This window comes from Carassius auratus, chromosome 35 (assembly GCF_003368295.1).
Source record: "Carassius auratus strain Wakin chromosome 35, ASM336829v1, whole genome shotgun sequence".
Lineage (NCBI taxonomy): Eukaryota > Metazoa > Chordata > Actinopteri > Cypriniformes > Cyprinidae > Carassius > Carassius auratus.
Window position 1 is genome coordinate 6,746,220 of NC_039277.1, and position 19,985 is coordinate 6,766,204.

Below are 19,985 nucleotides of genomic sequence, written 5' to 3' on the forward strand. Positions count from 1 at the left end.
GATGTATTCGGGGTGAAAAATAGGCTCTAACAGTAGTGACAATAACTGTGAAATTAAGTGTTAATCATATTATAATAACCCAGCAATGGTTGACATCCAACATATATGGTATTTGCATCTTAACACTGGTTGTCACCAATCATTAACGGGAAGAAAGAAGATGATGCAGTTTGTAGCTACTGTGCTTTTGTACAATTAAACTCATATTTTTAATGTGATTTATTGGCCCAAAAAGAGAAAACACTAACTAGTTTTCCTTCAAATTCCTTTAAATATCACACTATTATTGTTATCATGAATTGTTTTCTTTTTGTATTGAAATTCTGTTATCAGCTCTTGTTAGAAACATGATTTAACATTTGATAAAAACTGTTGACAGTCAAAGTTGACATGAAATACTATTAGGAAGTTGATGTTTTAGTCATTGTTTCTCATTTGTGAAATGATTATGGATGTTCACAATAATTCTAAGATTATTATAACGAAGTATTCTTAATTGGCTGTCACACATTGCAGGACCATTTAAATTGAACTTGTGAGAGCAAAAAAGATTGATATAAATGACACGTTATAAGTCAGCTACCTGTAATTTATTCAAAGAAAACTTTTTTTTATTATTTAACTTCTTGTAAACCACAGCTTGGAGAGTTCAAGGTATGCCTTGACTGCTGGCTCAAATGAAAATAATAATTTCTTTCAACCATTTCATGGAAATGAACCAGACTTCACAATGATACCCCGCTTTCTGTTCTAATAAGCGACCCTGAACTGAAAGATATTTAATAATTCCCATTCACTTGTTTAGTTTATGATGAATGTATTTGATAAGATGTACCGACTGACTGATTTATGACATAATCGTTAATGGAGCCTTGCACTATTAAGGAATCTACATCTAGCTAAAAATCACTTTCCAAATTCACTCCATGTCACTAATTAGCACTTGACTGTCCCCCTGCAGTTGTCAGAATCGTGCTGTTCCCTCCAGGGTATTGTTTGGTTTAGGTGGTGCCAGATCCTCGGCAGGAGATTGTAGATGATGTACAGCCGCAGCTGATGGCTCAGAGCAGGTGGTCACACCTGGAGGTGATAGGAACCACCTTAGACTGATGCAGAAGTTTGAAGACATTACAGGATCATGTAGTGAGTCAGTGCTAAATTGTGAAGACTGAGACAGCGGTTGTTATCTGTTTTTGGATGACCTAGTAGAACTCGGAGTAGTTTTGATTGTACAGCTGGTAAATGGATCATGTTTAGAAAAGGGACTGAAAAGATAAAAGGCGGTTTAAATTGGGAATGTTTATTATATTATAGAAAGCACATAATGTAAATAGTTTTTGACATTTTATGAAGAAACCATGAGTAGTGCCTGGCTGAGGTAAAGTGATCTAATTTATTTGCCAGTGGTGAATGTTTTTATGTTGAATGGTGAAGTTATGTCTATTTTTTATTTTAGATTTGTTGACTCAGTAATTCATTTAGACTTGTTGCTTTAAAAAATTTAAAGATGTTGCTAGTGATTGTTTAATTTATTGTATTTATTTTTATTAATTAATGTAAATTTTATTAATTCATTGACTATTGTAAAAGCACATTTTTACATCACTATTTATCATAAACTATAGGCCAAATGATTGCAACCATTCAGTTGGAATTCATAGTTTGAAAAAAAAAAAGCATCTGTATATTTCATAGAATTAATTCAGATGTATCCACTGGTAATTGAGATTTATCTCCTTGACTTGTTATTATGCTATTAATAAAGTAAATTGTAAAAAAAACATACATATGTAAAATATGTGATTTAGTATTTCACTTTAATGACATCTTAAAAAAAAATAAATAATAATAATAATATTAGTGTCAGAGACGGTCGGATCCATATGCAGTAGTTTATTAAAGAGAATGTTCAGACAGGCAGAAGCATGGCAGAGGCAGGTAACAGCATAAGGTATGTCAAGGGATATCCAGAATCAATAACAATAACAAGCAGAGGTCGGGGCAGGCAGCAGAGGATCACAGTCGGTATTAACAATCCAAAGTCAAACACTGAAGGAAGGAACAAACAGTAGGAAAACGCTCGGAAAAGCCAGACAGAACTAAACAAGACTTTGCACTTACTGAGAGTCCAAACACAGTTTATATAGGGGAGTGGTAATAGGGAACACCTGGTGCTTACTAAGCACAGGATTATGGGAAATGGAGTTGGGAATGGAAATATAAAAAAAAAAAAAAAAAAAAAAAGTAAAAAAAAAAAAAAAAAATATATATATATATATATATATATATATATATATATATATATATATATATATATATTCTTAATGGAAATCATCCCACATCTTACATTTATAGTAATGTTAGCCTCAGCAAGGAGAAGTTTCATGCTGAAGTTTAATACCTGGCAAACAGCACTAAAAGAGCATTATGATGTCATGAGAGAAGAATTATTTTGGAGAGAGATGGATGAATCTTTATATCTAATTTCCTTGGATTAGTGACTTTGCCCTTCGAGCCAGTTCAGGGTCACTTTCATATCGACTGAGCAAATGCTAAAATTCTGCTTGCAATTCAAATCATCTGTACGTGCCCTCGCAGGTTTTTATCGAACTCACCTCAAGAGTTGCATTAATCTCCTGAATCTGCTGAACTAAAATGGATCTGAGCCCAAACCCTCTGCTGAACGCATCAAGCATGAGGACTCGAGCAGAACGGGAAGCGTTTGTCAGAGTCACTTACCATAGTGGACGGATAATGAGTGATGTGTTACTGAAGCACACAAACACACATTCCTCTTGATTAGGGTCCCTCTGCATGCCGTTTTAGCAGTTAGTGCTTTATTGGCAGGTCCAGTAGAACTACATTCCCTCCAAACACACAGAAAATTCCTAGCAGGCATCCGTCAACGAGAAGCAGAAGAGGGGCGTACGTTGTTTTACTCACAGACTTACTGCTGCCCCTGAGGGCCTAACCTAGCCCACACGCAGCTAATCTACAAGGGCTTCGCGTGGGCTTCTTACACTTCAGCTAGGCCATTTTACACTCACAAACACACATTCACAAGAAATTGTATGTGAGTGATTTATGAACTGGCCATATCCAGTTTTATCAATAAAGCTTTACCTCAGAGAAACAGTGTTTGTGTGACTGTGTATTCTGGGTGACCGAATGCATGTGGCCCCCACAGTATTAAGAAGTTCCCTGGTGTCCTAACTGGAAATGAAATATGTGCGTGTCCTCACCAATTGATTGAATATTTTAGTTTATGGCTCAACTGCAGGCTTCTCATTTGGAGAATTTTGCTCTGAATATCATTTGCAGTAATCGAAAAAATATTTAGCACCACTCTTTGACTGGATCATTGTCATGATAAGGGATAACCGGAAATATAATATAATATAATATAATATAATATAATATAATATAATATAATATAATATAATATAATATAATATAATATAATATAATATAATATAATATAATATAATATAATATAATATAATATAATATAATATAATATAATATAATATAGACACTATGTGGAGTCAATTGTATTTTTATTATTTATTTTATTGTATGCGTTATTTCATTTTATTTATATATATATATATTTTATTGTATTAAAAATTCCAGTAAAACTATAATATCTCCAGTAATAAGTTAACTTTTTTTAAAGTTAAAAATTTCCTTTTAGTAAATAAAAGCTGCATGATAAAAGTATACCAGCAGCAATAATAAAAGAATTATATTTTTTTTAAGTATATCAAAACGTCACACTGCTGTCACTTTCTGATGTGTCATGTCAATTGACCGTTTGCACAATTTGACATGCCATTTAATATCTGTAGGGCGCATTTTGTCCTGTCAGAGATCTTGATCACATGACTGGGAGACATTTTCCCTAGCTTACTGAGTATATAATAACAAGGACCTGATCTTGATGAGCTCGGAAACCTTTTACCTGGGGAGCTGAGAGAGCATGCTGTCTTTTCTTGCTGTCTTCAAATGCTCTTGATTTATTACCACACGCTGGCTGTGATGTAACAGCACCTCAGCAGGTTATACGCATGTTTCTGTGGCTGTGTATTTGAAGGTGGGGGGGGGGGGGTCAAATAAAAACTACATATTTATGCAGTTCAATTGCAGCCCCACCAGGCGAGGGTGAATCTTTGGCCTTAATTGTGTCTCATAAATATTGATATGTAAAGATATTCACAAATCTACGCACAAGCAAAAACAAGATTGTCATAATGCTACAAGTTCCTCACATGTACATTTCAAAGGTGATCTCTTCTGGTGTTTGGTTAGGTTTCTTGTGCAGTGAAGTATCAAAATATCATAATTTTGTGTGTTTCACAGAAGAAATACAGGTCATAATGGATAGTGTTGACATTTGGGTGAGTAAATGATGACAGAATTTTCATTCTTGTTTGACTAGCTCTTTAACCAAAGGTTGTTCTAGGGGAACTGGATTGGAAGTCTCTCATTTTCAGAGAGTTTTGAGTTGATATTAGTGACAGCAGATGTTTATATTGCAAAAAAAGATGAACAGAATGTAATTATATGAATGTAATTAATGAGTGATGATTAACAATAGGAGTGGACTGGAGACAGTGAATCGCCTAATGAAACAGTTGGATGCTACACTCAACAGCTAAGAACCAACAGTACAGCAACTTGGTGGCATCTTAATAATTGTACATTTCTTGGAGTCGGTTAAGTGACTATAACAGTACATACTGCTTACATAAATGCATGTACTTCTTACTGAAGTGTTATTCAGCGACTTTGGGGTTGTTGATAATGTCAGATGTCTGCAGTTATCCACAACTTTCTTGAAGTAGAGCTTAAAACAACATGTCTCAAGTGTCTCTGGTCCTAAATCTGTAGGTATTAGATGCTATTACTCTATTTTGTCATTGAACATGTTTAATCTTACCTTTAGTGCAGGAAAATTTGGTTTTGAGCTCTGGGTTTTGACACATGAAGTCTGGTGTTGTGTCAAGTCCAGTGTTTCACTCATCTTCCTCTTCCTTCACCTTTTCCTTAGTCAGATTCTCATGCAGTTGGTATTTTTCCACTCCAAGTGTTTTGTGTCCAGGTTTGGTGCTTTTTGGATGATTAGCTGTGCTTTGGTTGCCATGGAGATGCCGAGTTCTTGAAGACCAGCATACGCTGGATGGTTCTTTCTTGGCTCTTGACTCTTGATTTCTTTGTAGAATCTTCCAGCACCTGCGAGGATGCTGCCCAGATGTTTCTGTAAGATTGGTTCTGTTTTGCCTGTGCAAACATACATGTTTTTCCTCAGCTGTTCGGATTGGCTGTGTGTTCTTTGCGGCTGTGCACACATTTACTTTAGCATACATTTACTTCTCTATAAAGTCTCCAGGCTTTGATCAGCAGAATGGAGCAGTTTGCTCAGGGCCTGTTAGGAGACGTTTACTTCATTCTCGATTTTGTCTATGTAGATCCTGGGACAACGGTTGTCACTTTAAAGCAGTTCTACAGCCCTCATAGTGTACAAATTACACTCACAACTCCCACACACATTGGCATTCTGCTGTTGAGAAGTCAGCCTACATCTTTTCAAAGTTTTTTTGACTTGTGTCTGTTGGCAGTCAAACATTGACTTAAACTCCATCTGACAGTCTTTTTGAAAAACTTGCAGCTATCTGAATTTTTGCAGAATTCAGAAACCACTTGGGTTGTGCTTAAACCATTTATGATATTTACCTGGTAAAATAGCACTGTTTAAGATGTTTAATACTCTTTTTACCATATTTAAAAGCATACCATATATTTTCCCCTGCAGCGCTTCTACATGGGCCTTTTACTTTTTAACGAACCTAAATGCGTAAACATATCTTATGCTTCGCCTGCTATCTCACTGCAGTCACATACTGCATGTAGTTTGTATCATATTGTGGTTTTAGATACTCTTTATAACATCTTTGTTATTGTTAACTGAATCTAAAATGTTTCAAATTCATATTTATTAATTTGTTAAAGGGATATTTTACCCAAAAAAATAATATTCTGTCATTAATTACTCACCCTAATGTCGTCCAGAACACAAATTAAGATATTTTAGATGAAATCCAAGAGCTTTCTGACCCTGCATAGACAGCAAGGGATCTACCACCTTGATAGGCCCAGAAAGGTAGTAAGGACAGCGTTAAAATTGTCCATGTAACATCAGACTTTATACAACAATTCTTCTCTTTCTTGTCAGCGTCCACCGCCATTCATGAGAGAACCATGATGCAAGCATGTGGTGCTGCTTATATAGAACACGCATGTGCTGTGCCTTGTTTACGAGCAGAGGAATGCACACATATGCATCATGATACTCTCGTGAATGGCAACAGAGACTGACAAGGAAGATAATTGTTGAATAAAGTCTGAATGACAGTAAGTAATTTATTAGAGAATTAAAATTTTTGGGTGAACTTTCCCTTTAATATAAAAGTGAAGTGACATACAGCCAAGTATGGTGACCCATACTCAGAATTTGTGCTCTGCATTTAACCCATCCAGAGTGCACACACACAGCAGTGAAAACACATCCAGAGCAGTTGGCAGCCATTTATGCTGCTGCACGGGGTTCAGTGCCTTGCTGAAGGTCTCCTAAGTCGTGGTCTTGCCGGCCCAAGACTCAAACCCTCTACCCTAGGGTTAAGAGTAAAACTCTCTAACCACTAGGCCACTACTTCCCACAATATAAATATTAGATGGAAAACAAAACCTTACAAACTTGAATGAAAATCAAAAATATTTCCAAGGCAGCTGTCTGAAATAAGCAAGCTGAAGTACTAAATGACTAAAACTGAAATAAAAATAAATTGAAGCTACATAGCTTTAATTGCTAAATGCTTGGTATTGGATGACTCTAGTGTGCACATATTTCATGCACGGATACATGCAATCCACTGTAGATTAGTCATTCTGGAAGCTGTTTCCAGGACCAATTGTGTATGACATCATCGTTCTTGAATCACTGATTCCTGTTACCCTGTATGACTCCAGAATTAAGTGTCTTATTATGGAACGATTTTAAATTGGTCTGTCTCTGTATACCCAGTCCCAATTCATAATGTCTTTTTGTGCCAAAATGGCTGTAAACGCTTGCCCTCACATTCCTTATAGATCATTATGTCGTGTGGTTAATTCCCAGCTGTAGATGTATGTCTTTAGCTTAGCAGAGGGTGGGGGGAGGTGATTGTGTCATAGACTGTCAGCGGCAGACAGTTATTACGCCCAATGCCCCCATCTACTCTTGCGAGATTGAAACTAGCACGGTTAAGTCAAGTGGAACGGAGGGGAGGCAGGAACCAAGAATCTACAGCATCGGCATGTCGAGGGGGGGACTTAAAATGAACACACTTGGTGCTGTCATCTCCTCCGAGGGAGTCAATTAAGCCGCACACTCAGTATTTCACAACCCCCAGTACCCAAGCATGAATGTGTGTCGCTGTGGCGCACCTCTTGATGATGTGACAACACACACTGGAGAGAACGACCCATGGTCCAGATACGCATCTGTAATTATGCGCCTTAGAGTATTTTTCAAAAGAGATCTTTCAACAAAGATATTAAACACACTTTAAGAGAAATATTATATACAGTGGAACAAATGATATTTAATAATATTCATGCTTCACATGTTTATAGTTGATATGATTTTTAAACCTCAGGCAATTCTGTAATTACCTTTTATTGTGTTCGATAGAGTTGGTATGCATGTTTTACTGTCAGCAGTTAATGATATCTGTCTTTCTGCCTCTCTCTCTCTCTCTCTCTCTCTGTAGGGAACTAATGAGCAAATCACAATAGAAGCGCATGGTGCACTAACATCAGGATGAAGTTCTTCGCTGCACAGTGTCAGCAGGCCTCTTCTGTGCTCCACTGAGGATACGCACACCCTTGCTTCCGCAAAGCACTTAACGTCGGCATCACTGGGGTGCCCTGAAACTCTTTGTTCTTGCCTATTTCATATCTGTCACCCATCTCTGGGGCACCACTCACCCCAGCTGAAGCATGTCATCAGTGGGCATGGAACGATCCCGGCGGGAGGCCGCTCGCTCCTGCAGGCGCCGCATATCTGATACTTGCCTGGTGTGGCTTTTGGGCTTGGCACTGCGCTTGGCGCTGTCTTCCTGCCAGCGGGCAGACCTCACCGCCGCCAAGCACCCTATGGTCACCACAGGCTATGGGAAGCTTCGGGGTGTACGCAAGGAGCTGAACAATGAGATTCTGGGTCCGGTCGAGCAGTACTTGGGCGTCCCTTATGCCACCCCGCCAGTAGGCGAGAGGCGCTTCCAGCCCCCGGAGGCACCAGGCTCCTGGCAGGAGATCCGTAACGCTACCCAGTTCGCACCAGTGTGCCCGCAGAACATCCACGGGGTGCTGCCAGAGATCATGCTTCCCGTATGGTTCACCGACAACCTGGATGCTGCTGCGGCTTATGTACAAAACCAGAGCGAGGACTGCCTTTACCTCAACGTCTATGTTCCCACAGAGGACGGTAAGTTTCGCAAGCCCACATTTATGTTTCATTCATGTTCATTCTCACTTTAAACATATCTTTACCCACTCAAAAGACATAGCAAGTTCATCCTCCTCAACCCAGTTCTGTTGATTGGGGGACTAATCACCTGCATTCATCTTGAGGGATTCTGTCTTTTTCCAGACCTTACTGTAGTAATGTGGGGTACAGAGATATTATGGATCATAAAACGAAAAGATTCAAACTAATTTACAGCCATCACACTTCCAAATAAGACAGTTGCTTCATAACCCATTCCCACGGATAACCTTGGGATCTTTCTCTTTTTGCTCTCCTATAAAAGAAGCTAATCTGGCAAAACTGCAGTTGCCAGATCTAAAGAGAGCAAGAACTCCTGTGCGCTCAAGACATATTTAACATGCCCCAGTCAGTGATTGTTACTGAAACTGCATGGGCAACAATCTGAGCATGTGCTAAAGTCTCTGATAAATGGGTCTCACTGCAGTTTGTAAATGGTTTGTGCAGATACTGCTGGGTAATGTCTCACTGTGCCAACTCTCAAAATGGGTTGTCACAGTCATGGGAGTGTGGCAGGGAATGTGTGTTTGTTTGAGAGATGAAAGCTCTTCAATGATGAAACCAAATGCACAAGAGGCATTCTAATGCTAATAGCACTTTTGCGTTTTAGCAACTCTGTGTACTCTATGAGTGTGTTGATGTGCCTGTCCATTAAAGTGAGTCAGTAAATCAGACTTCCTTAATTTGTAGATATGCATTCACTAAGTGCTGTAGATTGCAGTTGGATGATGCATCCGTTGCAAGAGCGATTCTAGGAATTCGGTCTTCAAGCAGCTCAAAAGATGTGGCTCAGAGAAATACTTTTTTTTTAATCTTGCTCTAGCTTTTTTTAAATAAAATAGGTTGACATGTTACACTTTGTTTTGATAGTCCACTTTAGACATTCTTTCTATTTTATTCTATTCTAAAAAAAAACACATAGCTATGTGTTCTGTGTTAGGCTAACTGAGACTTGTCATGGCACTTGTATACTGTCGTTGTCCTCTCGTTGGTCTGATTGCTTCTGTTGTTCTCATTTGTAAGTGGCTTTGGATAAATTGCTGTTAAATGATTAAATGTAAATGTAAGTAACTTTGCTACTACATGTGAACTAACTCTCATAAGAGCATTAGACGACTTTTAGGTTAGGGTTAGTCTTAGGCTTAACAGAATAAGTGGTTAATAGACAAATATATTGATATGTAGTTTCAAAGTTACTTTTCATGGACCATCAAAATAAAGTATTAGCAGATATTAAACAGACAGTCTACTGATACTCTGATGACTAATACATGTAGTTGATACATAGTTGCAAAGTTACTTAGAAAAAGTATAGAATTTCTAAAGTGGACTATCAAAAGTAAATCTAAATCAAGACCACGACAAGCTCATTTGCATTTTTTTTTTCACCTGGACAGAGAGCATATAGAATAAAAATGGAACATGTCATTATTGTTCAATTCTCAGCATAATTGAGTGCTACATTATACTCATTTAAGTATGAATCAATCAATCAATCACCTTTATTTATATAGTGCTTTAAACAAAATACATTGCGTCAAAGCACTGAACAACATTCATTTGGAAAACAGTGTCTCAATAATGCAATAATGAATAACATAGTTGATTTTTGAAGCCTCCTTTTGCTCTCCATTTAATCTTGTTGCTGTCTAGAAAAAAATTAAGACATTAAAATATCTCATTTGTGCTTTTTCTTTCCTACCAGCTTGCTTTGCAGTTTTTCAGCTGTAGGTCAACATGTGAATATTAAAAATAAGAATGAATGAGATATTTACAGTAATTAGTGATTAATCTGAATGTAAGATAATGTTCACATATTAAACTTGGAAACATCTAAAAGTTGTTATTTACACACAAGTTAAAAGAATCAGCTTTTGCGAATGGAGATCGTTTTTTTCCCCCTAATAAGTTAAATAGTGAATTGCATGTATAAGGGAATCTGTGATTGTATTGACATAGTTGCAGTATTTTTTTAAGTGGGTCTGCAAAGTGCATGAAAAAAAATGACCTAATTGAAAGTGTTTAAATTCTTTAGATGACTTCAATGGCACTTTTGCAATGTTTGGATTGGTCTACAAACACAAAAAAAAAAAAAAAAAAAACAGCCAAACCCTCTTGTTAACAGCAACCCCTGAAAAAAGAAATCCTCCACAGTAAGTGATTAATGCATCTGACAGTGTTGTGGAGGTGTACACGCTCTCCACACTCATCGCTTCCAATGTTTATGTGTGCCAAGCACCGCTGCGTTGCTAGTGAGTCTTATCAGAAAATCGTCCAGCACACACTCGCTGACAGGGATTCCTCACTGCACCGAGAATCATTCACAGGTTTGGAAGGAATTTAATGGATCTGGACTTGGTGCTTTCACTCCATTTCAGTTTAAGATTTGGTGACTTTTGGACAAGTTGGTGGAGATGTGAGTTTAGTTTACAGCCAAAGGGTTAGAAGCAACTGTAATTATCTCATCTATCTCTCCTTCTTGCTCGTTCACTCTCTCTTTCTCAGGCGTTTCCAAGCTTTTTGAAGAACCCACAAATATGATGATCCTTTTGCTGAGGATCTCTTTCTTTAAACCCATTTATGCTGAGTGTTAAACATTTGTACAGTAGGCCTATGCATGATATTATAGACAAAAATTGTTGCCTTTTATTTAGCGTTCTGCTAAAAAAATATTGTGTTTACTACAATCTATTATTGTTTTTGAGAAAATATTCACTCGGCATACATTTTAATTCAGATTTTTTTTTGAATTATTATTCTGATTCTGAGCTGGCAATATGCATTGCATATACAGACAGATATATAATCATACATTTCAAATGACAAGCATCTTCTCACCTCTTATCTTATCTTGAATTAGAACATAAAAGTGATCCCTCTCTCTATGAATTTGAAATTGAATTTATTAAACATTAGCCACAATTAGTTTAGTCAGTTTATGTGATTAATGCTTAATTGGAAATGCTAATTCTATGCTACATCCAGTTTAACAGCCAATATTGTTTTATTTTTCTTTCAATGCTTGTAAGGCTGGATTATATTGATATTCCTAAACATTTTGGGAGGAATTCTCGCACAGTTTATCGTGTCTGCTAAAAGTGCTGTTTATTTGCTTATTCTGTTTACTTTGTTTAGCACCAGATGAGGCAAATGTTTGGTTTGTCAGTCTATTTTTATCCCTCGCTTCCCATTTCTGCATTTTAAGCTCAGATCACTTAATGTATAGACTTAATACAAATTTGTTCAAAGAATTTAAAGTATCTTGCATGCATGTGCATCATTTCAGTGTGTTTTAAGTAATTTTATTAAAAGCTTTCATCTGCACATTGATAAAATGTTCAGAAATCTAACCAATAGCATGCATCATTGCTTACTGGTTTCTTTCTTAAATATATTTGGATATTGAATTGCATTTGGCCTTTTTTTTCATTATGTATGTTGATGCTAATGTGCAGCCAGCAGAAAACAAGAATGAGGGTCATGACAAAGCCAAAGTTTAAGGAGCTTGCAATGTGGCATTTCATTTACACAGAACCAAAGCATAAACCTAAATTCACCTAAATATGCAACACTATTCATTCTCTACCGTACAACCGCTGGTGTTTCCTTCAGGCATGTGGCATTTGATTCTGAAAAAACGTGACGTACGACTGTGCTTCAGAAGCAGAGGTGGGGGCCGTCTCTCGGTAACATCAGGGGAAATTTGATTTCACCCAGACATGTTTCGTCAAGTAGATTGAAGCGTAACGCTCACTTCTTTTCATTCAAGGCTGCGCTCCAAATAAAAAATCCCCTTTAATACAATCAATACGGTACTCAGCTAAACAAAATGATGGAAACAGTTCAATAGTCAGTTGAAGCTTGGCAGCATTATATAAATGTAGATTCGCTTAGAGGCTCTGCAGGTTGAGAGAATGTTGCATTTGGGATGTAGGGTCGTTGGTGAAGGTAAATAAATAAATTACCTGATGGTCAACACTGCAGAAGAACTATGGTGTCATTAGCTTTTGATTTAAGAACAAACCTTAAACAAATGCTGCTATTTCTGCCATCCCAGCAGCCCTTGATCGGGTGAAAATTGGATCAGGATTCTTCTGCAGGGAACTAGAGATGGAGAGAAAGAAACAGAGAGGCAGCAAAGGAGAGTGTGTGTATATAAGATGCATACGCTCCTATTATCTTCTCATTCTCATTTAATTGGCACAAACATATAAGATTTGCTCTTTTGTTTGTTTGAAAGGACAGATTTCTGTCGCTGTGGGTCTCTGCTAAGGCTGTGCGTGATAGAGATGCTGAATTATGGCCCACGCTGATCAATATTTAATCAATGATGCTCGTGATTGATGACCCGGCCATGACACACAAGCATACACGTACTGACCATGCTCCCCACACCCTCATCACCATTCTAATGCAGATTTTTCAATGAACATATTCACAATGTACAAAATATCTTGAAGTGATGTCCCAGTAAATGTTAGAATCACACAGCAATTTCATGGAGACTGCATTTCTGGTATAAAGACAGGGAATCTGTTGTATCTACAGTTAGTGATCGGGTTTCAATTTAAAAAACAATCCAGGAAAGACGAAAACAAATTAGATATATTTGAAGGTGCATTCAGTAATTTATGTACACTGTCATATAAGTATGCAAGTGAAAGCTAAAATTATTTGCATTTTTATTTATTTTTTTAATCATGGGGGTTAAAAAAATTTAAGCATACATATTAGCTGGACCAGCCTGAAAAAAAAAGTTGTTTTTAAGCGTTTAAAGCTAAATAGGCTATATTTATTAAAATATAGTTGTCAGATTTTATTGTTGGTTATTGAAACATAATCTTGCCAAACAGTTATGCAGATTTTGGTCTATCTACATTGTACAGCTACTAGAGAATAGCTGCCTGGGGCTGTTATCTAGATGGCCAACGAGTGAACTGACTTTGCCTAAAGGATTTTAAGAGAAATATCTGAAACAAAGTTTATGCATAACAGAGTGCAAATCTGGATCAGCTTCTGAAAAAAAAAAAGTGAATGTTTGAATGTTATGATAGCTGTGGATCGGCTTAATTCACCTCTGGATGAACTATAAACTCATGCTGTTCACCAACAAACACAGTTTCACAACCATGCAGCTGTTCAGTAAAGCAGAACGCACAACTAAACACATTTGAATCCAGAAAACCGCATTCATGCAGCTTCTAAGTGAGTGTGTGTGTTCGTACAATGTGACAGGATCAGATGTGTTTGTATTTGTCTAGTCAGTGGAATGTTTTGAACCCAAGCCCAGGGCAGATCAGATATCAGTTATATTGATGTGTTTGGCCGTGTTGTGTGTGGTGGTTTAAGAGCTGTGACACTATCCACCTCCCCACAGTGCACAACAGCTGGCAAAACTCTATGATATACTGTACACATCTGCATCACAGCACAAACGCCCGTATAAAACCATTCGCAGACATGCATATGTGCCTAAAGTCATTTAGGCACAATCATATCATGTAGGGTGACATGCACACACACAGAGTAAACAGTCATTTTTTTTACTGTAACAAGGGTTGTAACCAATACTGTGTGGATCATGACAATCCCCTTCAAGCAAATTTCCCATTATTCTGTGTCCCTCTCTCTTTCTCTCTCTCCCATATTTTTCTTCCCCCCCCCCCCTAAGTACAGCACAGTTCAGATGCATACGAAAATTTGTCCTGCTGTTTTCCCTATCGGATCACTCCAAACAACTGCGGGCAATTGAGTGAGAATTAATTGTGGCCACTGATAGCAGTACTTGTTTGCACACTCTGTTTGTTATTGCACTGCCCGAGTCATAAACAAGTTGCGCAAATCAGGTAACATTGCATATGTGTAACAAAATCTGTGCTGAATGCTGAATGCATGATGCAATTGATACATTTGAGGGTAAATTTTGAGCTCTAGAAAGTGGAGGATGAAATGCTCGGTTTACAAAGTGGCTGCTTACTGCTCCAAGTTTATATATATATATAAATATATATATATATATATATATATATATATATATATATATATATATACCACACTTGGTATATATGCTTGTTTTTTTTGTTTTTTTTTTTCAATTTACAAATGTCATTACTGTCACTTTTTGTTTATTTGATGTATCCTTAACCCAAACATTTGGTTGGTAGTGAATCACAGTTTTCACAAAAATATTAAGCACAAAAAACTTTTCAACATTGATAATAATAAGAAATATTTCTTGAGCACCAAATCAGCATGGCTGCATTTATACACAGTATATTTATTGTTTAAAAGCAGCATTATTTTAAAGGGACAATAAGTAACTTTTTAGGTATTTTATTATCTAAAATCTATATTTTTATTCATAAATATGCCCTCAATGGTGTACAAATACCTATGCCAATGTTTAAACTAATCCTTGTAAATGAATAATTTATTATCTTTATATACATGGGACGGGTAGGTCGACGGAGGCTTCCATGTAGTTCCGCCATCTTGCAAAACTATAATAGCAGAGAGGGACAAAAAGTACTAAGCCAACGCGTTTCCACAGCGCGTTTTCGGTCAGAGCCAGAAACGCAGGTGCAGAGCAGTGAGAGGCGCTTGAAACTGCACCGGCAAGTTTAAAAGTCTGGATTGCATTCTTATTATGGACCATACATATGCCGCACCACAGGAGAAGAAAACATCGTCGCCAAAACAGTCAAAAATAGAACGTAAAAGGAAACGTGACCGTAGATTACAGAAAACAAGAGTTAATGTCGGGGAAGCTTTTTCTAGGTGGAAAGAGCTAATGCTTGATAAAGATTTCAAAAGAGACGCTGAAGTGGCCAGTTTTCTTCTCGACAGGTAAGTCAGTGTTACAGTCTATATTATAATATTTTTTTTATATCTAACAATGCATATAATTCAGAAAATATAACGAATAAATTAGACATAACTACTAATTACAATATTTCATGTTTTCCACAGTCAGTAATTCATACTGTAACATTCGTTTGTTAGTTGTCATGTTGCAGTTTGTTTGAAATAACACACCTGTTCACCTGAAGGAAAACTCGACGAAGTGCTATTAGAAGACATCCTGTCAAAGCTTTTTGGTACATATCGCCTACCGTAGATGCAACGCGCATTTGAAAAAGCGAGGCGCTGGAGAGCAAAATTAGTTTGAATGCAAAATACAATTTCACCACTAGATGGGAGTAATTCCTACTCAGTGTCCCTTTAAAATATATTTAAATTATTAATACTGTAATTGGAATGCAAAAAAATTTAAAAAAATAAAAATAGAAGAATCCTGTTTGTCTGGTTTATTTTGAATCCACATCCGTAAGTATGAGCAATAGTGGTTGTGACGTTTGCCGTAACAACATGGCAGACCTTCTTTTACAGTGAAAGGTCTATTAGAGCCAACAGCTCTACACAGATGCACACACATCTTTTATCTCCAGCTGTGCTCTGTGTGGGAAGGCAGCTGTGTTCTCGTCTCGCCAACTGTGTTAGTCCCTGCCACAGTTCTGCCTCTGCCAAACACCCAGAATCCTCCATTTTTATTACTGGTTCGACGAGCGCTTACCGTCCATATGCTTTATTAAAAGCTATATTTCAGAGCACAGCGTGATGCAGCAGATGCAGACAGCTCACCGGAGAGAAAGAGTGAACAAGAGATACATAGAGCACGACAGGAGAGAGATAGAAAGAGAAGAATGACACTTGTTTGAGTGGGAGCAGCTGGGAGATCGCTATAGCAGTAACTGAAGGTTTATGTCATGGAGACATAGACATTCGTCTTCTGACTTGCCCACAGGCAGTGAACGGCAAAGAAACACGGCTCCGTGCACTCATACGCTCACACGTGCTCGATGACCTCATTTACAAGGAGCTCTTGGAGACGAATACACCGGTGATTCGTCTCTTTCCTGATATTTCACTGAAAAACTGGCCATTACATCATGCCACTTGAGGCTGCGCTCACCTCATTACTGGGTGACTTTTAAAAACAACATGAAATGGTATCTGCACCCCATTTCGCTCCTGTAATGTCACATTTTTGAGTGTAACAGAATGTTTAGCGGGAATGGTGATGTAAGGTGGGGCTTGATTGTATCCATCAGGATTTTATTGAATGCGGAAAAGTGGGCTATCCCTGATAGCACACATACATAAAGGAGACTTCTATTTGACAGTACCTCTATAGTTTTCTGTCAGATGTTAAATAGACATTTAGAAAATGTCTTCTATATGGTTATGATTTAAAAATGTGTGTAAAACTAACATCTTAAAGATTTTTGCACACAGCAAATGTTTTCCAGATCTGTGTGTTATCTGGGATCATATTAAAGCTAATATTATTTTCCATACTCACATGATTTTGTTTATATCCAAGAGTGTCTATTGTAATACATGGTGAAATCTTACAGATAGAATTTCCATTCAGAAGATTGGGGTCATACTATATTTTTGATGCCTTAAAGACAAAGAGACTTCTTTCCAATAAAATAAATAAATACAAATTAAATTGGCGGCGTCCAAAATTTTGGAACAGTAATGTAGGTTTGGAATGTGTCATCTTTGCTATGAGTGCAGTTTTGCACAGGTTTTTTGAGCCAATCAATAGACTTTTCACTAGAGTCCATCCTGAGCTGTCATTGAAGGCAGCAGACTGGGGAAAATGCAATTGTGTTTCATGCTTTTAAGATCCTCCAAAAAAAAAAGCACTGGTAAACCATCTAGTGTGATATTGTACTAAAGTAAGTACCTAAACTACCATTGTTTTTGGGATTATAAGCTTTGTGACCAACAAAAGTTAATGAAACATACACATTTTGTTAATCATGATTTTCTAGATTACCCATAAAATCAAGTTTAAGATCCAAGATTATCCACAAGATTCAGAAGTAAAAAGCTTAAGTTAGGCTATAAACAAACTACACCACAGTCACATGACTTCAACGTCAATATCAATACGTTTTTGACAACTCTTTATGTAAAATCTACAAGTTAGAAATCTGAGTTTGAATAGTTAGCAAAAATATGAGTGTATAAACACAAAGAAGCTGTAAATCCAGACTAGTGAGTAAATGAGTTTTCCTTTTCGGCATGATGATTTCTAATGTCCCTGACAACCTCCGCAGTCCCACAATTTGTGCTCAACTAGTTTGGGGGAAAAATAACGCAATTAGCATGTCACGCATCAATTTCATTTTGAAAATGTCCAGACAAATTACTTCCTGGAGGCTTGATGTGTCACGCCTGGTTAGGAAACCGTTAGTTACCACAGATACACTGTTCTATCCAGCCACTAGAGCAACGAGACATTTCACTGGTCATGTGGTTTGTAATTCTGTAGTGTCATGTATGCCCCACCCACATCAAAATCTCATTGGTCAAATTTTACTACACATAGCTGAATATTAAATATCAAACGTGTTCTGATTGACCAAGATTAGTAGACGAAATACAGCCGATGGAAACTGGACATGTCTTATTAGGTTAGGACACAGTGTTAGAGTTAATGCAAACAGAACAAAAACTGCTGTGGCTGTTGTATAATGGCTCATCTAGAGTCTTTAATGGAGGAGAGATATATATTGAGCACATGACATCGGCCCTTCAAGGCAGATTGCTTTCATGTACTGTTTTTCTAGGTCTGCTCCCCTTGCAGACAGTGAGAGTGAGACGGAAAGAAAAAAAGGAGAAAGAGAGACAGAGAGAATATACTGAAGACATCTCTACACTGCAAGCCTGTCAGGGAGGACAAACCTGCTGGTTACACTGGGATGGTGTTCTGCCAGGTTTCCTGTCATGCACTCCTGTCAAAAAATACCAAATACACACTCGCTCACAAAAACTTTTTTCACAAAAAAGAAAGTGTTTACTGCACAAACTGTTTAATGGCTCAACATGCACGTTTGAAACCCGCTGCTATCTCTCAGACTGGGAGTTATGCCATATTCACAGATCCTGGTTTTTCCTTTTCGACTGTCACCACACCAGGCGCACACCAACCCACGTACCACCCAAGACTCATCCCAAAGAAAATGATCCCTCCTCCATTTAAAGTCTTTATTCTCATGCTTTCCGCTCCACTTCAACACCGACAGCATCTCTTGTGTCTTCTTTTACTTAGAGGGGAATTCTGGGCCTTCATTTTAAAGCTGGTGCATCGTCTTCAAAGGCCAGCAGGATAAGGTTTCTGGGAAAAGCCTGAGCCCTAATGGAGGCTGTAGACCATTTAGTCGGAAACAGTAACCAGTAAAATAGTGAAAGCTTGATCTCCAAATGCTTTAGGCGCCGATAAAGTGCCGATGTTACTGAGACTTAATTACAACACGCACACTCGTTCCATACTCCCATCAACCTGTTTCCTGCTCTCCAGCCTTTACTGGAAGAACTGACCTGAGATGGTCAATTGAACTGAAAATCACATCAGCATTGATCGAGTCTCAATGCTTAAGTGCAACTCAGGGGAAGATTCAGCTCAGAGTAACATGCGAGAAGATGCACACACTCAACACCCAGTTTTATTCTTTCCAAATGATTTCCCAGAATTTATGATCTGGTATTTAACTGGTGTATCAGAAGGTAGTGTCTCTACCAATAGTGATTAATACCTTGATTAATTTGACTTTGACCTGATCTCAAGTCACACTTCTTGAAGACACCAACAGCTACAGATTGATCAATTTGTAAGCTTGCACAGTTCTGGGAAGATTCCACTTCAACAGCATGCACAAATAAGGTAGGAGTAATTATTTATATTGTGTAAAACTAATATATTAATTTCAAAACTATATTTATACTGTCATTTTTCTCAGATAACGTGTTCTCAGAAGATTGTTGCAATGTTTTATCCATTTTTGTATTGTTTTACATATCCAATTAAATATTTTCCTTAACTAAACACAGTTTTATGTGTTTTTGGTATCCTGCAGGAATTATGATAAGGCTATGAGGAAGAAGTTTTCATAGTTTCGCTTTGGAAAAGCCCAGCTGAAACACTCAATCGGCCAAAGAGAGACAACAGTAAGTTTAGAAATGGACAAGATGTAGTTTCTTAAATAGGCTATTAGCCTGTAAACATTATTGTCATCATTACTGTTGTTTTGCAGTTGTTGGAGACAAGGTCAACCTAGACAAACACAGAAAGAGCACTGTGGAGGACAGAAATGGTGGAGCTCAATGTAAGATGAGGAAGATGTTGTTGATGTGGATGCACACAAGATCTACAGTGACAAATATAGTCTGTCGGGACACTTCATTTCATGTGTTATTTACTGCATTTGTTCGAAGTCTTTCGTTGAAGGTAGATGTATTTTGAAATGTTGTTTTCTGTTGTAATGGTTTTATGACTGTTTTTATGTTTTGGATTCTATTTACTATTTTCCCTAATAAAGACAAACAG

General features: G+C 37.5%; 1 protein-coding gene across 2 annotated transcripts in view; it reads left to right on the top strand.

Annotated features, from left to right (window-relative positions):
* The window catches only part of nlgn2b (neuroligin 2b), a 70,588-nt gene that overhangs the window by 15,837 nt on the left and 34,766 nt on the right, over positions 1-19,985 (top strand). For both annotated transcript variants that reach the window (XM_026219567.1, XM_026219566.1), the window contains exon 3: positions 7,809-8,524. In XM_026219567.1, the coding sequence (XP_026075352.1) occupies positions 8,038-8,524 (487 nt within the window). In that variant the 5' untranslated portion in view covers positions 7,809-8,037. The remainder of the gene's footprint in view (positions 1-7,808; positions 8,525-19,985) is intronic.